This window comes from Corylus avellana, chromosome 7 (assembly GCF_965113065.1).
Source record: "Corylus avellana chromosome 7, dhCorAvel1.hap1.2, whole genome shotgun sequence".
In the NCBI taxonomy this organism is placed as follows: Eukaryota; Viridiplantae; Streptophyta; class Magnoliopsida; order Fagales; family Betulaceae; genus Corylus; species Corylus avellana.
Genome location: NC_142496.1, coordinates 52,292 through 69,540, shown reverse-complemented (window position 1 = coordinate 69,540; position 17,249 = coordinate 52,292). Strand labels below are relative to the sequence as shown.

Below are 17,249 nucleotides of genomic sequence, written 5' to 3'. Positions count from 1 at the left end.
GTATGAATTTTATTGGCATTTCGATTGACCTAGGGAGTAAATTTTCGAAAAAAAAAAAAAAATTTAGGGAGATAAAAATTTTAGCTCGTTGACCCAAGGACTTCTGATATATTTACAATTTTATTTTTGTAAGCTCTTAAATTTTCTTTTTTCTAGTGCTATTATCTAGTAGTTAGGTTATGCTTTCATTGTGATCTCTTTAAAATGGTTAGGTAAATGCTATGGTATGAGTTCGAATTTCGCAATGAGAATCTTTAGACATGATTAATGTAAAATATTTTGATTTTCATTGATGCTGTAATAGGACTGTGTTAAATTATGGTTTAGTTGAATTTGAAGAAGCACATGCAGTTGTCATTGTTTAAGCTCTTTCGGTATGATTTTTAGCATATAGGTGTCATTATGGTCACGTCAAAATAAAATTGCCACAATTAGTTTTTTCTGCTTAGCCTTTTAAATATATATAAAAAAAATAGTAAAAAATATTTCGTGAATAGTCTAAAAATTCAAATAAAACTAAAAAGAATATTAAACCAAAGCTTCGCGTCATTATGCTCTATTACAATATATTGACATTTAATCACGCCCATGGAAGGAAAGAACATAAAATGAATATTACCGAAAAGAAAATGAACGATTAGATAGATTAGTGTTAAACCCCTGTTTAAAAAAATAGAACCGTTACGACTTACAACTTGATCCTCATAGGCAACGGCTAGTTTTTTTTTTGTTCTTTTTGAGAGCAGCCCCGTATATACATATAAAATCCGGTCACACACTGACACACATCAGACGTCGACGCACTTCAAGGGGTTGGGATATCTGCCATCTGAATCTATCTCAATTCAGGGGTTTGGCTTTCCGATCCGTTCATTCATTTAATCATAGCATATACTAGTGTGGTTTTGGTGGGATTCAGCAAGTTGACAGATCGAGATCGATCAATTTGCCTCCGCGAATATGAACGAATTGGTCGCAGACAAGTCCGCCACGGCGATGGAGGGAGCGTCAGTAGTTTCTCCTCCTCCTCCCCCTCCTCCTCCGCCACCATCTCTTAGGCGGCCGAGGGTGAGGGAGGTTAGCTCTAGGTTCATGTCTCCTCTCATTTTGTCGCCACTTGCTAAGCAGCAGCGCTCAACCTCCGCGCATAGGCAGCGGCACATGGAGCCCTTGTGCTCTTCCGATGAGAACAGGCCCACCGAGTCCATTCAGATTCTGAGCCTGGAAACTTCACCCCCTTTGGGATCTCGTTGTAAAGCAGCTCTGACCTCTACTACTAGTCAGAGAAAACAGCGTGCTGTAGGCAAGCTTTTCAAAGAAAACGCTGGAAAAATTGTTACCAACGCTTTTACCACACCCTCCAGGCCTGACACTCCTACTTTGGATAGGGATAGGATGATTCCATCGAGATTCAGACGGTCTACCAACATGAACATCAGTGCCACAGCTGCGGCCAAGCTGTTGCAATCAAGCGGCATGTCGGCTCAACCTTCTGTTCCCGTAGATCCTTCTTTGCTGACTGCAGATGACAATAATCAGAATCCACTTCTAAACTGCACGGCAACAGCACGGTCTCTTCCCGATTTCCGCTCTTTCATGCCTGAGGCAGACATGTTGCCAACGGTTTCCACTAGATTGCTGGCTGAGAAATGTTGCACTAGAGGTAATGGGACTGGCGGTGGCAGCGATTCTTTGAAATTGTCTACTTCCCCTTGCTCCCGTTCTCTAAATTTGCCATTATCAGTTTGTGTAAAACAAGCCTATGGTCTCCCCAAGCCGTACACAAACTCTGTGAAGATGGGGGCCTTCTCTCTGCCTCCAGTCCCGCCTTGCGCCAAGTTGGGGACAGATAATAGGAAGGGAAAGAAAGTTTCCTCCCATCAGGAAGATGTACATACAGTCAGATTGCTTCACAACCGTTATCTGCAGTGGAGATATGCCAATGCAAAAGCAGAGGCCTCCATCCGAGCTCAGCAAAGAGAAAGCGAGGTTGGTCACAACCCATTACCTGTTTCTGAATTAATTTGTTATTCTTTTACCAATTTGTAGGCAAGCATAATGGTGTTAAGCTAGATATTTGATGATTTGGACTACCTTGTGTTGGTCAATGTTACATTAGGTGAATCAGGAATTAAAGGGAACAGTGATGCTTATTTTGTTTTTTTTTTCCCCCTTTTGTTTTCGGGTCAACTAACTACATTTTAAAAAAAAATAAGTAATCACAAAAATTGTGTGCAAGTCATTCCTATAATTCCATTATAGGTATGACTTAAACCATACAAACATGGTGCTGTAAGTTCTCACTAAATCTCAGCCAGGTTGTAGTGAATATTAACCTCATGACAACGACATACCATTTTCAAAATTGTCCAAGTAAGTTTGGTATGTTATTCCCCAAATTGCATGTATGAAATGAGCATGCTGCGGAGCAGAATTATCTAATTCTATCGACAAGAACAACTCGGCCATACTTTTCCAAACATGTAGCTACTTGCTTTCCAAATGCATAGAACAAAAAGGATGAGGTTTATATAAATAGAATTAATCAGGACTCAATTGTATTTGTTATAGATCCTTTTCCATGTCTCTCAAAATTTATAAACCAAAGCATGTGTTTCTCTTATTAATATTTCCTCTACAACTTCAAAACCAAATGACTGTTAGTTCATGATGCTTCACATGCATGCTTGTTGAACAACGATAGGTTGTCAAGACATTTTGTAGAATATCCATATCACTGCAATTATAATTGTTAGATTTCACGAAATTTTAGAGTATAAGTACCGTAGTTGCATCTTTTGTATTAGATGTTTTGTTTTGTATCTAAGGTTGCAAAAATCCACATGTCCATTACAATGCTTTGTGAAAATGTGGGAACCAGCGGGAGGAGTCCTGAGATTACTACTAGCAAAGCAACAATGGACACATTAAGAAATGTAAGCAATGGCGAGAATCTAAATGCCGCTTCAATTGCAAATGACTTGAGGAATCCAAAAAGAACGTGTGTTATTGCTGACCAAAGCATGTAATCTTTCTTCCATGTGAGAAAAAAATGTTGTTATAGAAAGAGCAGAATGGCAGGTAATGAAAACAGATGTGGTTATACAAAATAGCTTCTTCTACAAAAAGGGGATGACATCTCAGTCACTTACCCTTGTTCACACTTATTTCCTAGGCCATCCATTACTAGTTATTTTGGAAAACTTATTACTCCAATGTATTTGCTCCATGTATTTTAAATTAATGACATTATGATTCACAGTTCACCTGTCGGTCTGAGACACTTGCAATCAAGCTTATTTTATGTTAAAGATTCACAGTTCACCTGTTGGTCTGAGAGACTTGCAATCAAGCTTATTTTATGTTAAACACTTTATGCCAGCATTTGTTTTCTATGAATTGTTTCTTATCTTTGTAGAGAACCCTTCATTCCCTTGGGGTCAGGATATCAGATTTCTATGATTCTGTGAAGAGGAAACACATAGAACTTGGGCTTTTGCAAAGAACAAAGACTGTATCAACAATCCTTGAAGCTCAAGTAAGGCTAACTTGATGAATGCTTTGATTTTTATTAGCTGTGAAGTTCTGCAGTATGTTATCTTGTCTGCACTTGAATAACAACTTCACTAATAAAAAGATTTCTTTTACACTTACATTATTGGCATTGCTTGGATATACCTCTCCCTGCTCACGCATGTTACCCATGTCTTGCATATGAAGCATCTCCCATTTAACTTATATCTCAGTGGAACTAAGTCCGTTTGTAACCTGACAAGAAGAGAAATACATATATTTGACTAAAAATATAGTTTTGCTTTATTGATTTTTCGCTTTCTTGTTGTTCGTTCCTTTCTATGTTAATTTTTTTTAAAAAAAAAGACTAAACATTCCTGGTTGAACTGAAGGAGTAATAATGACCTTACAGGATGTTATTGTATATGGCGCTAACTCCAGAAACTCATTTTTTCATGCTTCCAACAAACAAAACAGAAAAACAAAAAGAAAAGTTGTCATGCTCAATTTTGTCTCAACAATATACAAGCTATTCATGCTTACCTTTTATATCTCTCTAAGAACCTCGTATTGTTCATTATTCTGTTCCCCTTGTTCTTAGGGTGGCCATTCGCTAAAACAATGACTTCTCTTCATTGGGGAAATTGCTTATAAGCATTGCAAAGGACGACCCTTCTTAGCCAACTTTTGCATGATACTGCATTGACATAGTTTTAGTTAATCCTTTTAATCTTAATGCTCATTCATAATTTATTCATCCCAGCAGAGTTTATTTTTCTGTTAACCAACAAGATCGAACCTGATGATGAAAGAATGCTTAAAAGTTGATATAACTGGGTGATATTATCTAGGAGCAAATATATTTTGGCTGTGTAAGAGATACTAATCAATAGAAGGGAAAAAGTTAGGAGAAGACTAGACGAGAGAATTTTCCTATGAACATATGAACGTTTTTTGTTCCTTTCTCAATCCTTTCTCCCTGGCAGTGATTTGATTGACATCTCTCTTGTTTTCCCATCTTCAAACTATTTATCTAAAAGCACTTTCTACCCCTGGATTTGGTTACTGAAAGCCAAATAAAATAACAATTGAGAAAGAGAGATTTCAGGTTTTTAGGAAAAATTATTAAAATAGTATGTGAAGTTTAGGCTAGTATCAAATCAATCCCTCGGGTACAAAAATTATCTTAAAACTCCTTTCTTTTTTGTATTGAATTAATCCTTTCATACAATTCCATACAAATTCCATTTATATTTCTGATGGATTCTTTGAAAAAAAAAAAAAAGACAACAAAATTAAAAACAAAGCAAAAAAGAAAATTAAATTAATTTTTTTTAAAGGCAGTCTCCGGGAGGCGGCCCTCTCCTCATTGTGGGTGGATCAAGATCCTCTCCATTTCAAATAACATAGAGAGGAATCATTTCATGGTTAATATTTTGTTATATTGCATTAATGTTGTCCATGGTATCACATCATTTAAAATTTTTAATGGCATTGTAATATATTCACCATGTGGTAAAATATACAACATTAGGTCCATAAAATCTAACTTAGCCTCCCCACAGAGGGTCGGCTGCCCCTCATAGGTGACAGATGGCTGGCCACCCCTTTGTAAGGGAGGTTTTTATTTTTATTTTATTTTTTAATTTGGGAGTAAAATTGTAAGGTGGAATTGTGCTATAGGATCAATTTGACACAAAATTTTTACCAAAAGGAGTTTTAAGATAATTTTGTATCCTAGAGATCGATTTGATACAAGCTTGAACTCCAGGATGAATTTAGTGATTTTCCATAGTTTTTATGCTTATGCACTAGTACTGCCTATTGAATAAATTTAAGAATTCAAAATAATTATTTGCTATCTTGAGCTACTATCCTATATATTTATTTATTTGCTTCTTTGTTTGTTTATAACAAGTATATGTGCTCCTATATCTTAAAGCTAGCTTCCCACTAATTCTTGATGGTGCTTCTAAAAGATATTTTTTTAATAAGTTATCAGCAATCTCATTAAAAGCATAAGATGCCCCAAAGTACTTAGGAAGTAGACAAAAAGAACCACTTATCTAGAAGGGGCAAAAAGAACAAGAAAATTACTATAACTGATCGTCAAAGGAGACACATAAGCCACTAGACATAGATACAAAGTTTTGAAGAATAAAGATAAAATCTCCTCCTACGTCCTCTCCCGATCCTCTAAATTTATGTTGTTCCCTTTCCTCCATAAATCCATAAATACCAAAAAGGGCATGTAGGCACCATTTTTCACACTGCAACATTCAGCAAACTACCAAAGGACCACTAACAGGCAAACAAATTGACTACATCTCTAGGCATAACCAAGACAACCCAAAATGACTGAAAAAAGCAGTCCAAATGGCATAAGCCACACCACAATGAAGAAGGTGATCCACTAACTCCCCATATCTCTTACACATGCAACATTTGTCCATCACGATGACATGCCGCTTCCTAAGATTATCCAGGGCAAGGATCTTATCTAGGGCCATAGACCAAGCAAAGAAGGCTGTCCTCAAATGTGCTTGAGTCCGCCGCACACTTTCCAAGGGAAGCAACAATCTTCAGTACAAGCCAAGGAGCAATAAAAGGATTTGACCTTAAACAACCCTCTTTTGGAGGGGACCCACCACAACTTATCTTCACTTTCTCTTCTCACTCTTGGTGAGTGCAACACTTGGAAAAATAAGGCAAAGACATCCCCTCCCAATCATGCGCTGATCACATTTCACTAGTTAGCCCCACCAAATAATTCCAAGTGAGCCACAACAGAGGCGTCCTTTGCACAAGCAATACCAAATAAAATTGGAAAATCTACTTTTAGAGCCACATCCCCACACCACTCATCATGCCAAAGTCTAATCCTAAATCAAGCTTTCACCTTGAATCTGGTATGACACGAAAAATTCTCCCATCCTTTCCTGCTATTATTCCATAATCCCACCCCAAATGGTCCAGAAGGCTCACGAGAACACCATCCCACCCCAAAAATTGTCAAATTTAGAGTACACCGCAATTCTCCACAATGCCTCACTCTCAAGCCCATAGCACTATAGCCATTTACCTAAGAGAGTATGATTGAATACCTTTACGTTCCTAATACCCAACACTCCCTCAGAGATCAGAAAACAAACCTTGGACTAACTCATAAGAAATCGACTAGCAAGTGATATTTGAAATCATCACCTAGCTCACCCCCTAAGAAATCGCATTGAAGCTTCTCAATACGGTTAGCAACACTAGCTGGGAGAGGAAAGAGAGACATAAAATATGTAGGCAAGTTAACAAAGGTACTTGTAATAAGTGTTACTACGCCTCCCTTGGACAAATACATTCTTTTCCAAATAACCAACTGCTGCCCTATCTTCTCAATAACACCTTCCCAAATATGCTTGGCCTTGTAGGAAGCCCCCAGTAGAAAACCGAGGTACTCTACCAGCAGAGTGGAAACCCCACAACCTAGTATACTAGCCTACCAACCTTTCCACCTTTTCAACATTCCCTACGGGAAGTAATTTTGACTTGACCAAGTTAACCTTTAAGCTCCAAGTGGCTTCAAAGCAACGGAATAAGCTCTGCAAATGACATAGATGTGCTAGAAGAGCACTACAAAAGATCAAGGTATCATTAGTAACATAAGATGAGAGATAACAACATTGCCCACTAATAAACCAACCAACAGCCCCCCACTAACAGTAGCATATCACAATGACAAACAGCAAGAAGGATAAGATCCCCTTGTCTCAAAACACATGAGCTATTGAAGAAGCCTGTTGGAGTGTTGTTTACCAAAACCGAGAACCGCACTGAGGATATACAAGGAGCTACCCAAAAGCGCATTTCTCCCCAAAATCACACCTCCTCATCATATACAACAGAAAATCCCAATACTTGATCATAAGCTTTTACAAGATCCATTTTGCAAATAACACCCAACACTCTAGATCTCAGTTTACTATCAAGACATTCATTGGCAATAAGAACAGGATGAAAGCATTTCGCGACTTAGAGATGATCTTCTCCATCACCATCTTGACCTTGTTTGCTAGAACCTTAGTAATAATTTTGTAGAGCCCCCCCCCGGCGGAAGTCCTTGAGATCAATAACAAAGCATTGAGGCTCCTCTCAAACTTACCTCTACCATGGAAGTCACTAAAAACGTTGATGATATCCACTTTTAAAACATCCCAACAAGCTTGAAAAGCACCATAGAAAAACCACCGGGGCCTGGTGATAAGAATTTGATTAAGTGCAAGGGCTGATTGATTTTAGTTTGTTCTTTTAAATACACTTCTTTTTGTTTTCCAAGATGCTCTATGGAATTTAAGAGCAACCTGAATTCTTTATGTGCTTGATTATAGCAAGAGAAGAAACTGGCCTTAGAAATATTGTCAAACCTCAATTTATTAAGTGATATATTGTAGTTTTGAAACTAAACAAGAAGTACAAAGGTTGAGCATTTCATGAAAATGACTTAACAAATTTGTGACTGGTTTCTGTAATCTCATTGGATAACTCGGTCCTTCCATTGTGTGGCTTCTTTTGTACTCCCTATCTGATTACAGAAAAGTTTAAAAAATGACATGTATTTAATGAAACAAAAACTATTTCTATAACTTTTTTAAATAAGTCAAAAAAAAATGTGAGTGCAAATTTGAAAAACAAAAGGCAGGTTCAAATTTAAAGATAATTTGGGGAGTTAAAGAAAAGAAATTTGCGATTTTCATGTTTTTTGGATAGTTATATAGATAAATGCTTTTATCCATTTTTGGATAATTCAATATATATATATATATATATATATATATATATATATATATATATTAATGGGTAAGGAGAGTATAAAGTATCCAATGTTGTGAAGAGCATGAATTATGCACTTTGATTTTTTTAGATTTTCTTTTTCTTTTTTGAATCTGTTTGTACATATCCTTTTATTGCTTCTGTAAGCAAAACCCCAATCATGTAGTGCATCTAGAAATAGTAGAAATTGTTTACACATTAGTCCTAATTATTGTTGTAGATGTTTTTTATTTTTTTTATTTTTTATTTTATTTTTAACCAACATTATATAATTGACGCTAAAATAGATTACTTGTCTCTTGGCTCTTTAACTTATTTTTGTCCTACCCCCTTTAAGAAAATATCAATATTCTCTATAACATTGGTGTGTAGAAATTAAATATTTTGGTGTGCCTGATTTTAGATTCCACATTTGGCGGAGTGGTCTGCTCTCGAAAAGGATTATTCAATTTATTTATCAGAAGCAATTCAAGCTTTGTTGAACGCCTCACTTCAACTTCCCATTGTGAATGTTAGGGTAAATCCAAAGCTTAAGCAATCCTTAATCCTTGTTTCTGGCATGCTTTACACTGATGATATATTGACTGTGATATATGCATGTTGTAGGCTGATATAGGAGAGGTAGGGGAGGCATTGAACTCAGGGATGAAGGTGATGGAAATTATAATTTTTCATCTTCAAAGCTTCATGCCAAAGGTACAATATGCAAATATATTTTCCTTTTTCTATTAAAGAGTGATCTTATATTTTCATCATAATTATGACAAACCGACCACATCCCGTTCAGGATACACCATTATATAGCTTTTCAAGGACCCACCAATTATATTGTTCTTGAGCCTATCCCACACTACTATTTTCACTAGACTCAACCAAGTCCAAATGTAACAGTTGGTGTTAGATTGACATGTTTCAATATCTTGAGAATAATGCTACACAGACTCCCTTACATGGCTTTTAATATTATCATTAAATCAAAATTCAATAATGATCAATCTTAAATTCAATGGTGATTTTAAAATGAATGTCAAAAATGTAACAATGAGAGTGGGAGTGTGTATATCATTACTCATACCTTACAGATTTTTGTATGTTCAAGTAATGACTGTTTGAAATTGAATCTTACATAGGTAACAGTACAAGTTTCCCAAAGAACTAGTTTGATAAGACCAAATACACTGCATTCTTCTATTTATTTATTTAATTTTAAGAAAAGGCCTCAGCCTTCACCTAATACAGGTTACACGATACGCCTAAACAAACTTTAAAACCTCTAATTTTCATGTTGCAAAAAGAGGAAAAACGAAAGAGAATATCTGTTGAGTAGGTAGATAAAATCTGATACGTCTATTTTCTATTCATCTAGTGTATTTTGGGCTTTCTAGTAATAAATACTTGATTAATTTAGGCGGAAGAAACAGACAATTTGATTTCAGAACTAGCCAGAGTAAGTGGGGGAGAAAAAGCTCTTGTTGAAGAATGTGGCGATCTGCTGTCGAAGACGTGTACATCGCAGGTTTGCCTCACCACAACTCTGCTTGAATGTACTAGTCTTGGCCTGGTACATTTGAACGCAAATGCTGGTTTTGCTTTTCTTGAGTCCTTATTAACTCTGCTTTCTTAACCCTAAAGTCATACATTGAATTGATGAGAAAAATAGATAAAGAAACAAAGAAAGCAAAGGTGTCTTTCGCACTTGGTACCTTTAACCTTATGAAGATTGCTCTATGTTCAGGTGGAAGAGTTCAGTTTAAGGAGCCAACTAGTACAATTGCATCATTTCTGTCATATCTCCAAGAATGAGTAATACTTCATGACTGCTGCATTTTGTACGTGCTGTCTACATGAATCAAAGGTCCACCCCATGAGCTGTAGGCGTCTATGTAGGTTAACAACAAAATGAGCATTATTATAAGAACCGGTGGGGCATGAAAGTTATATTTTGCTGTATACGGCAAGGAGTTCATCACTTTGACCTGCAATTCTTTTGAGCTTTTATAACTTTTGTAAAACCTGAAAGTTATAACTTCTGCAGTTCGACATCGCAATTCTTTGATGAGCAGTGGAGCTCTGATTTTTTTGGTAGAAAGATACAGGTGCTCGAAAAGGAACAACAAAGCCAGTAACGTAGCAGCCAGAGGTATCTTCAGGGCGGCTTGATAAATTTTGGGCCGGGCACAAGGCAATAAGTTTAAATGGAGCATTTTTTTGATATTTAAATATTAATTATTTTATATTTATTTTAATATTTATATTATTATTTTTATTTAAAAATCACTATTCTTACTTTTTAAGATGCATAATTACTAATAAAGTTTTTATAATCAAGTTTTTCAACATCTCATTTTTAATTGATAATACGGATAATCCATTTAATATTTTTTGTGACTGTCGATCTTAGGTAGAATTTTATCAAATTTAATTTTTTTTTTAAAATTATTTCTACATAAGCAACTTTAACATGTATAATCAATCAAATTTTATAAGCAATATATTTTAAAAAGAATCAAATATTTTTATATATTTTAATATGTCAATCATAACACTTTACTTTATTTGTAAAATTTTGTTTAAAACTCTTTTTATTTTATTTATTTATTTATTAGATATAGAATGACTTATCACTTGAATTAAGAACATGAAATAATAAGACTTGAAAGAAAAAAAGTGTTGAGAAAAATGGAAAGCTATAAAGTGCAATTTATAATGGAATATGATGTGGAAAAAAAAAAATGGATGTTGAAAAGTCACTGACATTGTAATTTATGCACCAAACAGCACAATGCAAACAATTGGTGTTTTATGTACTTTGAAAACTTCACTTTCTAAAAATTTATGGATGTTGAAACTTTCCATGAATATGAATAAGGAAAAGATTTTTATGTACAATTGGTCATTGGTCATAAAAGTTGAACTAAGGAAAAGATTTAGGGTTAAATGCAAAATTGGTCATTGTGGTTGGCCTAAAACAAATCATTCATAGTGGTATAAAAAAAATAATTTATAGGTTATTGTAGTTAGCCTAAATTACAAATCACTCATTTTGTTATAAAAAATAATTTATAGGTTCTCAACGTATTCCAAAATAACAGAATACTCTCTGAAATCAATTTCCGTTAAATAACTTAACAAAATTGTTACTATTAATTTTTTACTTTAAAAAATGACAATTATGATCTTTCACATCATTTTACAACACTAGCTAAGATTACACATCAGCTCTCACTCCACGTCATACAGTTAAGAAGAACGTATGCTTGGAGGTAAGAAAACAAGAAAAAGCACGAGTCCGAATGTTCGACTTTCGGCTGAAACAATCTGAATTAGATAAATATCAGACTTTTGGAGAACGCATGGTACTGTAAGAATGAATGAAAATTGAACATTTAGGCTCGTGTTTTTTCTTGCTTTCCAACCTCCTAGAAGAACACATGCTACCATAAGCATGAATGAAATTTCGCAAATTTCGCATTTTCATGACCCGGAACAACTAGAAATTCAAGTTTATTCTTTTTACTATCTCGGAAAGTCCAATATTTATCTAATTCATATATATATATATATATATATATATATATATATATATATATATATATTTTTATTTTTTTTAAAAAAAAAAAAAAAGAGAAGGAAAAAAATTGGGGGTGGCGAGGCCTGGCCAACCCCATCTGAAACCCACCCCCAACCACCAAGGGGGTGGGTTTCGGCCACCCCCTTGGGCACCAACGGGGTGGCCCTTGGCTCCAAGGGGGTGGCTCATCCGGCCAGATGGCCACCTCCATGGCCAAAGGGAGCCACCCCCAATTTTTTTTTTTTTTTTTTTTTTTTAAGTAGGTGCCACATGTCAATATCTGATTGATCTGGCCAGATGGCCACCTCCATGGCCAAAGGGAGCCACCCCCAATTTTTTTTTTTTTTTTTTTTTTTAAGTAGGTGCCACATGTCAATATCTGATTGATCTACGTGGAATTCCGTTAAGTCAACTAACTGTCAACTGAGATAAGGACTAATTTGGTATATTATCAAAACCACAGGGGGAAAAAATAGGGGGTATTTAGTATTTAACCCTTCTTTTTATGACTAGCTCGAAAAGTCTGATATGTATCTCATTCATATTTTTTCGGCCGAAAATCAGACATTTGGATTCGTGTTTTTGCTTGCTTTCCAATCTCCTAGAAGAACGCATGCTACCGTAAGCATGAGTGAAATTTCACATTTTCGTGATCCGGGACAACTGAAAGTTCAAATTTCTTTTTTTGAATAGCTTAAAAAGTCTGATATTTATCTCATTCATACTGTTTCAGGCCAAAATTGGACATTTGCACTTGTGTTTTTCTTGCTTTCCTACCTCCTAGAAGGACGCATGCTATCGTAAGCATGAATTAAATTTCCCATTTTCGTGACCCGAAACGACCGAAAATTCAAATTTCTTTTTATAACTAGCTCGGAAAGTCTCATATTCATCTCATTTATATTTTTCTGTCAAAAATGGACATTCGGACTCGTGTTTTTTCTTGCTTTCCTATCTCCTAGAAGAACGCATGTTACCGTGAGCATGAATGAAATTTCACATTTTTGTGATATGGAACGACTGAAAATTAGAATTTCTATTTTTGACTAGCTTGAAAAGTCTGATATTTATCTCATTCATATTGTTTCGGCCGAAAATCAAACATTTGGACTCGTGTTTTTTCTTGCTTTCCTACCTCATAGAAGAACGAATGCTACTGGACACATGAATGAAATTTCGCATTTTTGTGACCTGGAACGACCAAAAATTCGAATTTCTTTTTTTAATTAGCTCAGAAACTGATATTTATCTTATTCATATTGTTTTGGCCGAAAATCAGACATTTAGACTAGTGTTTTTTCTTGCTTTCGTACCTCATAGAAAAACGTATGCTACCTTAAGCATGAATGAAATTTCTCATTTTCGTGACCCAGAACAATCGAAAATTAGAAATTCTTTTTTTTTTATAAGTAGCTCGGAAAGTCCGATAGTAATCTCATTCATATTGTTTCGACCGAAAATTGGACTTTTGGACTCGTGTTTTTTCTTGCTTTCCTACCTCCTAGAAAAATGCATGTTACCGTAAGCATGAATGAAAGTTTGATATTTATTTCATTAAGGTTGTTTTGGCAAAAAATCAGACATTTTGCTCTTTTCAGGTTTTCCTCCCTCCGAAAAGAACGCTTGCTACTATAAGCATGAATGGACTTTCTCTTTTTCGTGATTTAGAACGATTGAAAATTCGAATTTCTTTTTTTGTTTATTTCAGAAAGTCCGATATTTATCTCATTAAAGTTGTTTCCGCCGAAAATCAGACATTCGGATTTTCTCTAGTTTTCCTCCCTTCGAAAAAAACGCATGCTACTGTAACCATGAAAGAACTTTCGCATTTTTGTGACCTAGAACGATAGAAAATTCGAGTTTCTTTTTTTGTCTAGCTCTAAAAGTCCGATATTTATTTCATTCGGATTGTTTCGATTGAAAATCGGACATTCGGGCTCTTGTTTTTTTTCTTGTTTTCCTCCCTCCGAAAAGAACGCATGCTATTGTAAGCATTAATAAACATTAGTATTTTCGTGACCTAGAACAACTGAAAATTCAAATTTCTTTTTTTGTCTAAGTCAGAAACTATGATATTAATCTCATTAAGGTTTTTTCGAACGAAAATCAGACATTCAAATTTTTTCTTGTTTTCCTCCCTCCAAAAAGAACCCATATAAACATAAGCATGAATGAACTTTCGCATTTTCATGACCGAAAATGACTGAAAATTTGATTTTCTTTTTTTTGTCTAGCTCTGAAAGTCTAATATTTATCTCTGTTAGTTCTTGTGTTGGCTTAATTCAGTTCCAAAATGCAGAGGTTACTGTCTACGAGCTCGAACACTGATATGGAATGCTTAGAATCAAATTTTCACCATTCATAATGTAGATTCATGTGTCATGAACGTCCCTACAAAATTTTAGCTGAATCGGACCACAACCGTCCATCGATCGGAGCTTTGGATCAATGCTGTACAACATTTCCAAAATGCTATTTTTTCCCTACTGCATGTCATGTCTGGACTTGGTGCTAGGCTGTCTGGACAAGCTTTCCAACAAACATATTTTTCCTCCGCAAGGCCCTGTTCGGACAGCCCATTAACTTGTCTAGACACCCCGTACCTATTATGCCCAAAAACGTGTTTTTAGTGGGCTCAGGTCTAGGGTTGATGTACTGATATATATATATACATCATTATAGAAGAAAGAGGCACGAATTTTCACCCTAGAGAGTTCGTCGGAGGCTGTGCTAAGAGAGATCATATGTGGTGAGCGTTAAATTGAATCTCTTAGAGTTTTAATTATTCATTTGATAAATCTACAGTTGAGAAGTCTATCGGGTGGGTCCGGTAAAAGAGAAACATGTTGAAGAAGATTGTGAGCAAGGAGACGAGTTATAAGCTTGTCGATCTTACAGAGTCAAGGTCTTGCAAAGGGTTGTAAGTGTTCCCAGTTTCTGTAATCTTTGGATAATCTTTTGATAGTGATTTCTTGGGTTTGACTGCCCTGGAGAGGTTTTACTTTTAGATCAGTTTCTAAAAGGTTTCCCATTCATAACCAAATTATATGTGTCTGCCTCTTTATTGTTTTACATATTTTTGGTGATTGAATTGTTTATTGTTTCCTAGTATTAATTCCGCATAAATTGTGATAAACAAGTTTTTAGAATCGGTGTAACGATCTCATATCTCATATAGCGGAAAACTGTAATTATCAATACAAAAAAAATACTGTTAACATACTTTTCTTTATACAAAAATACCCAAAGCTATGTCGTACAAGGCATTTATACAAATCTATCCGACAGTCTATACTCTAGACAAAACTTAACCAACTTGGAATCTCTGTACATCTCAATATGAATCTCTAATCACAACTGCATAATTACCTTGATTTTTCCATTCCTGCAAGCACTACAAAAACTGTGAAGTAGTGAGTCAATTGATTTCCGATAATATAAATCATTGTTGAATCATATATAGTAAAATGCTAGACAAGTTATAAAACCACAAAAATCCGTATTATTGGATATCAATATCATACTCAGTAAGTAAGAATACTTACAGTGGATTACATGAATGGATCATCAAAGGTAATTACTTGAAACCCGTTCTGCTGCAGTTGGTCCATACCCATAACAATCCCTTTACTGACTTTCTCTCTCTCTCTCTCTCTCTCTCTCGCCTAAACTCTCTTTCTTCCTCTTCAGCTCTCTGTCTTAAATTTCCTATCTCACTCTCGGTTTCTCTTGTGTTCTTTCTTTCTTGTAGCGCTTGGTCTCGCCCTTTCTCTCTCTGTTCTGAGTAAACACTCTTAGAAAGAAGAAAGACCGAGTAAAAAGCGGAAGAATGAAGAATATATGCAAGAGATGGGAGAGGAGATGAGTGGTGAAAATTGTGAAGGAGAAGAGCTCTATTTATAGGAGAAAATCAAATACTATTTCACCAACCCTATACTATTCCACCAACCCTATACTATTTCACCAACCCTATACTATTCCACCAACCCTATACTATTTCACCAACCCTATACTATTCTACCAACCCTATACTATTCTACCAACCCTATACTATTCTACCTATACTATTCTACCTTTTTATTCTACCATCCTTATACCTACCATTTACTATCCTATTATTATATCACCAATTATTACAATCATACTCCAAATTATACCAATCAATCATCAATTATCATATCTCTTAAATCTCCCAATAAAATAATCAATATAAAATCATCATCATGATATAATAACCTCAAATCAATATTCATTCCAATAATATTCATAAGATCTAATAAGTTCCTCAAGAATAAATATTATTACCTAATATCATCAATAAATATCTCAACCTCAAAGTAAATGTCATTACCTAATATGAACATTAATAGCATCAAATTAATATCTCTAAAATAAGACTTTAAAAATCTGGGGTGCTACAATCTTCCCTCCTTATTAGAATTTCGTCCTCGAAATTAAAGCCCATAAATTACCACCTATCTTCAAATTGAGCAACCCAAATTAAAAACAAATCATACTTGAACCATAACTTACTCAAGTTACTATAAATATTTTTAAATTCAATCTGTTCATAAATAAATATCATAACATATTCCATACCCAGGCGATGTGAGACTCTACAAGCACTCTTCTTGGGCACCAGTGTCACCGTTGGCAATCCTCAGGGAATTTCTTCATTCTCGGCCCTTAACTTTTGGCCCTTATACATTTCATTGTGTCTTAACTGACACCATTATAATATAACCCACTTTTGGCATCACCAACGTGTGTCCACTAGCGACCCTCATAGGCTTGTGCACACTCCCACCATCTCAGGCTAGGTAATGCTTTGATACCATTTTTAACATCCCAGGGAAAAACGCTAGCCACATCTGCGCTATTACCCCAAAAGGACTAGTCAATTTGGAGCTTCCCTATAATTCATTATAAAGCCCAGTTTCACCTAGTAACTAGGCAATGTGGGACTTAGCATCCATGACTATCTCTATAAACTATCCACTCAATGTGGGCTTCTTCTCATTTTCCCAATATGGGACTGGGGTGTTACAAACTCCCCCTCTTAAACTCCTGACATCCTCGTCAGGTCCACGTCATGCAGTGCTTCAATACCACATGACCTGGCGTTAATAGGTGGCTCTGATACCATTTTTGTAACGATCTCATATCTCATATAGCGGAAAACTGTAATTATCAATACAAAAAAAATACTGTTAACATACTTTTCTTTATACAAAAATACCCAAAGCTATGTCGTACAAGGCATTTATACAAATCTATCCGACAGTCTATACTCTAGACAAAACTTAACCAACTTGGAATCTCTGTACATCTCAATATGAATCTC

At 35.4% G+C, this 17,249-nt stretch overlaps 1 protein-coding gene across 1 annotated transcript; it reads left to right on the top strand.

Moving 5' to 3' along the window:
- Positions 1-795: 795 nt before the first annotated feature.
- LOC132184881 (protein ENDOSPERM DEFECTIVE 1-like) lies at positions 796-10,399 on the top strand. Its single transcript, XM_059598665.2, has 6 exons — positions 796-1,989; positions 3,419-3,538; positions 8,738-8,851; positions 8,941-9,030; positions 9,743-9,850; positions 10,070-10,399. Exons 1-6 carry the CDS (start codon positions 961-963, stop codon positions 10,139-10,141), a joined length of 1,533 nt encoding a protein of 510 aa, XP_059454648.1. The 5' UTR covers positions 796-960; the 3' UTR covers positions 10,142-10,399.
- Positions 10,400-17,249: the final 6,850 nt, after the last annotated feature.

Excerpts from the sequence above, each read along its gene's own strand:
- LOC132184881 (XM_059598665.2), top strand. The coding sequence starts at position 961 with ATGAACGAATTGGTCGCAGACAAGTCCGCCACGGCGATGGAGGGAGCG. Across the intron at positions 3,539-8,737 it reads CAACAATCCTTGAAGCTCAA|ATTCCACATTTGGCGGAGTG; the intron begins GTAAGGCTAACT and ends GCCTGATTTTAG. Across the intron at positions 9,031-9,742 it reads TTCAAAGCTTCATGCCAAAG|GCGGAAGAAACAGACAATTT; the intron begins GTACAATATGCA and ends TGATTAATTTAG.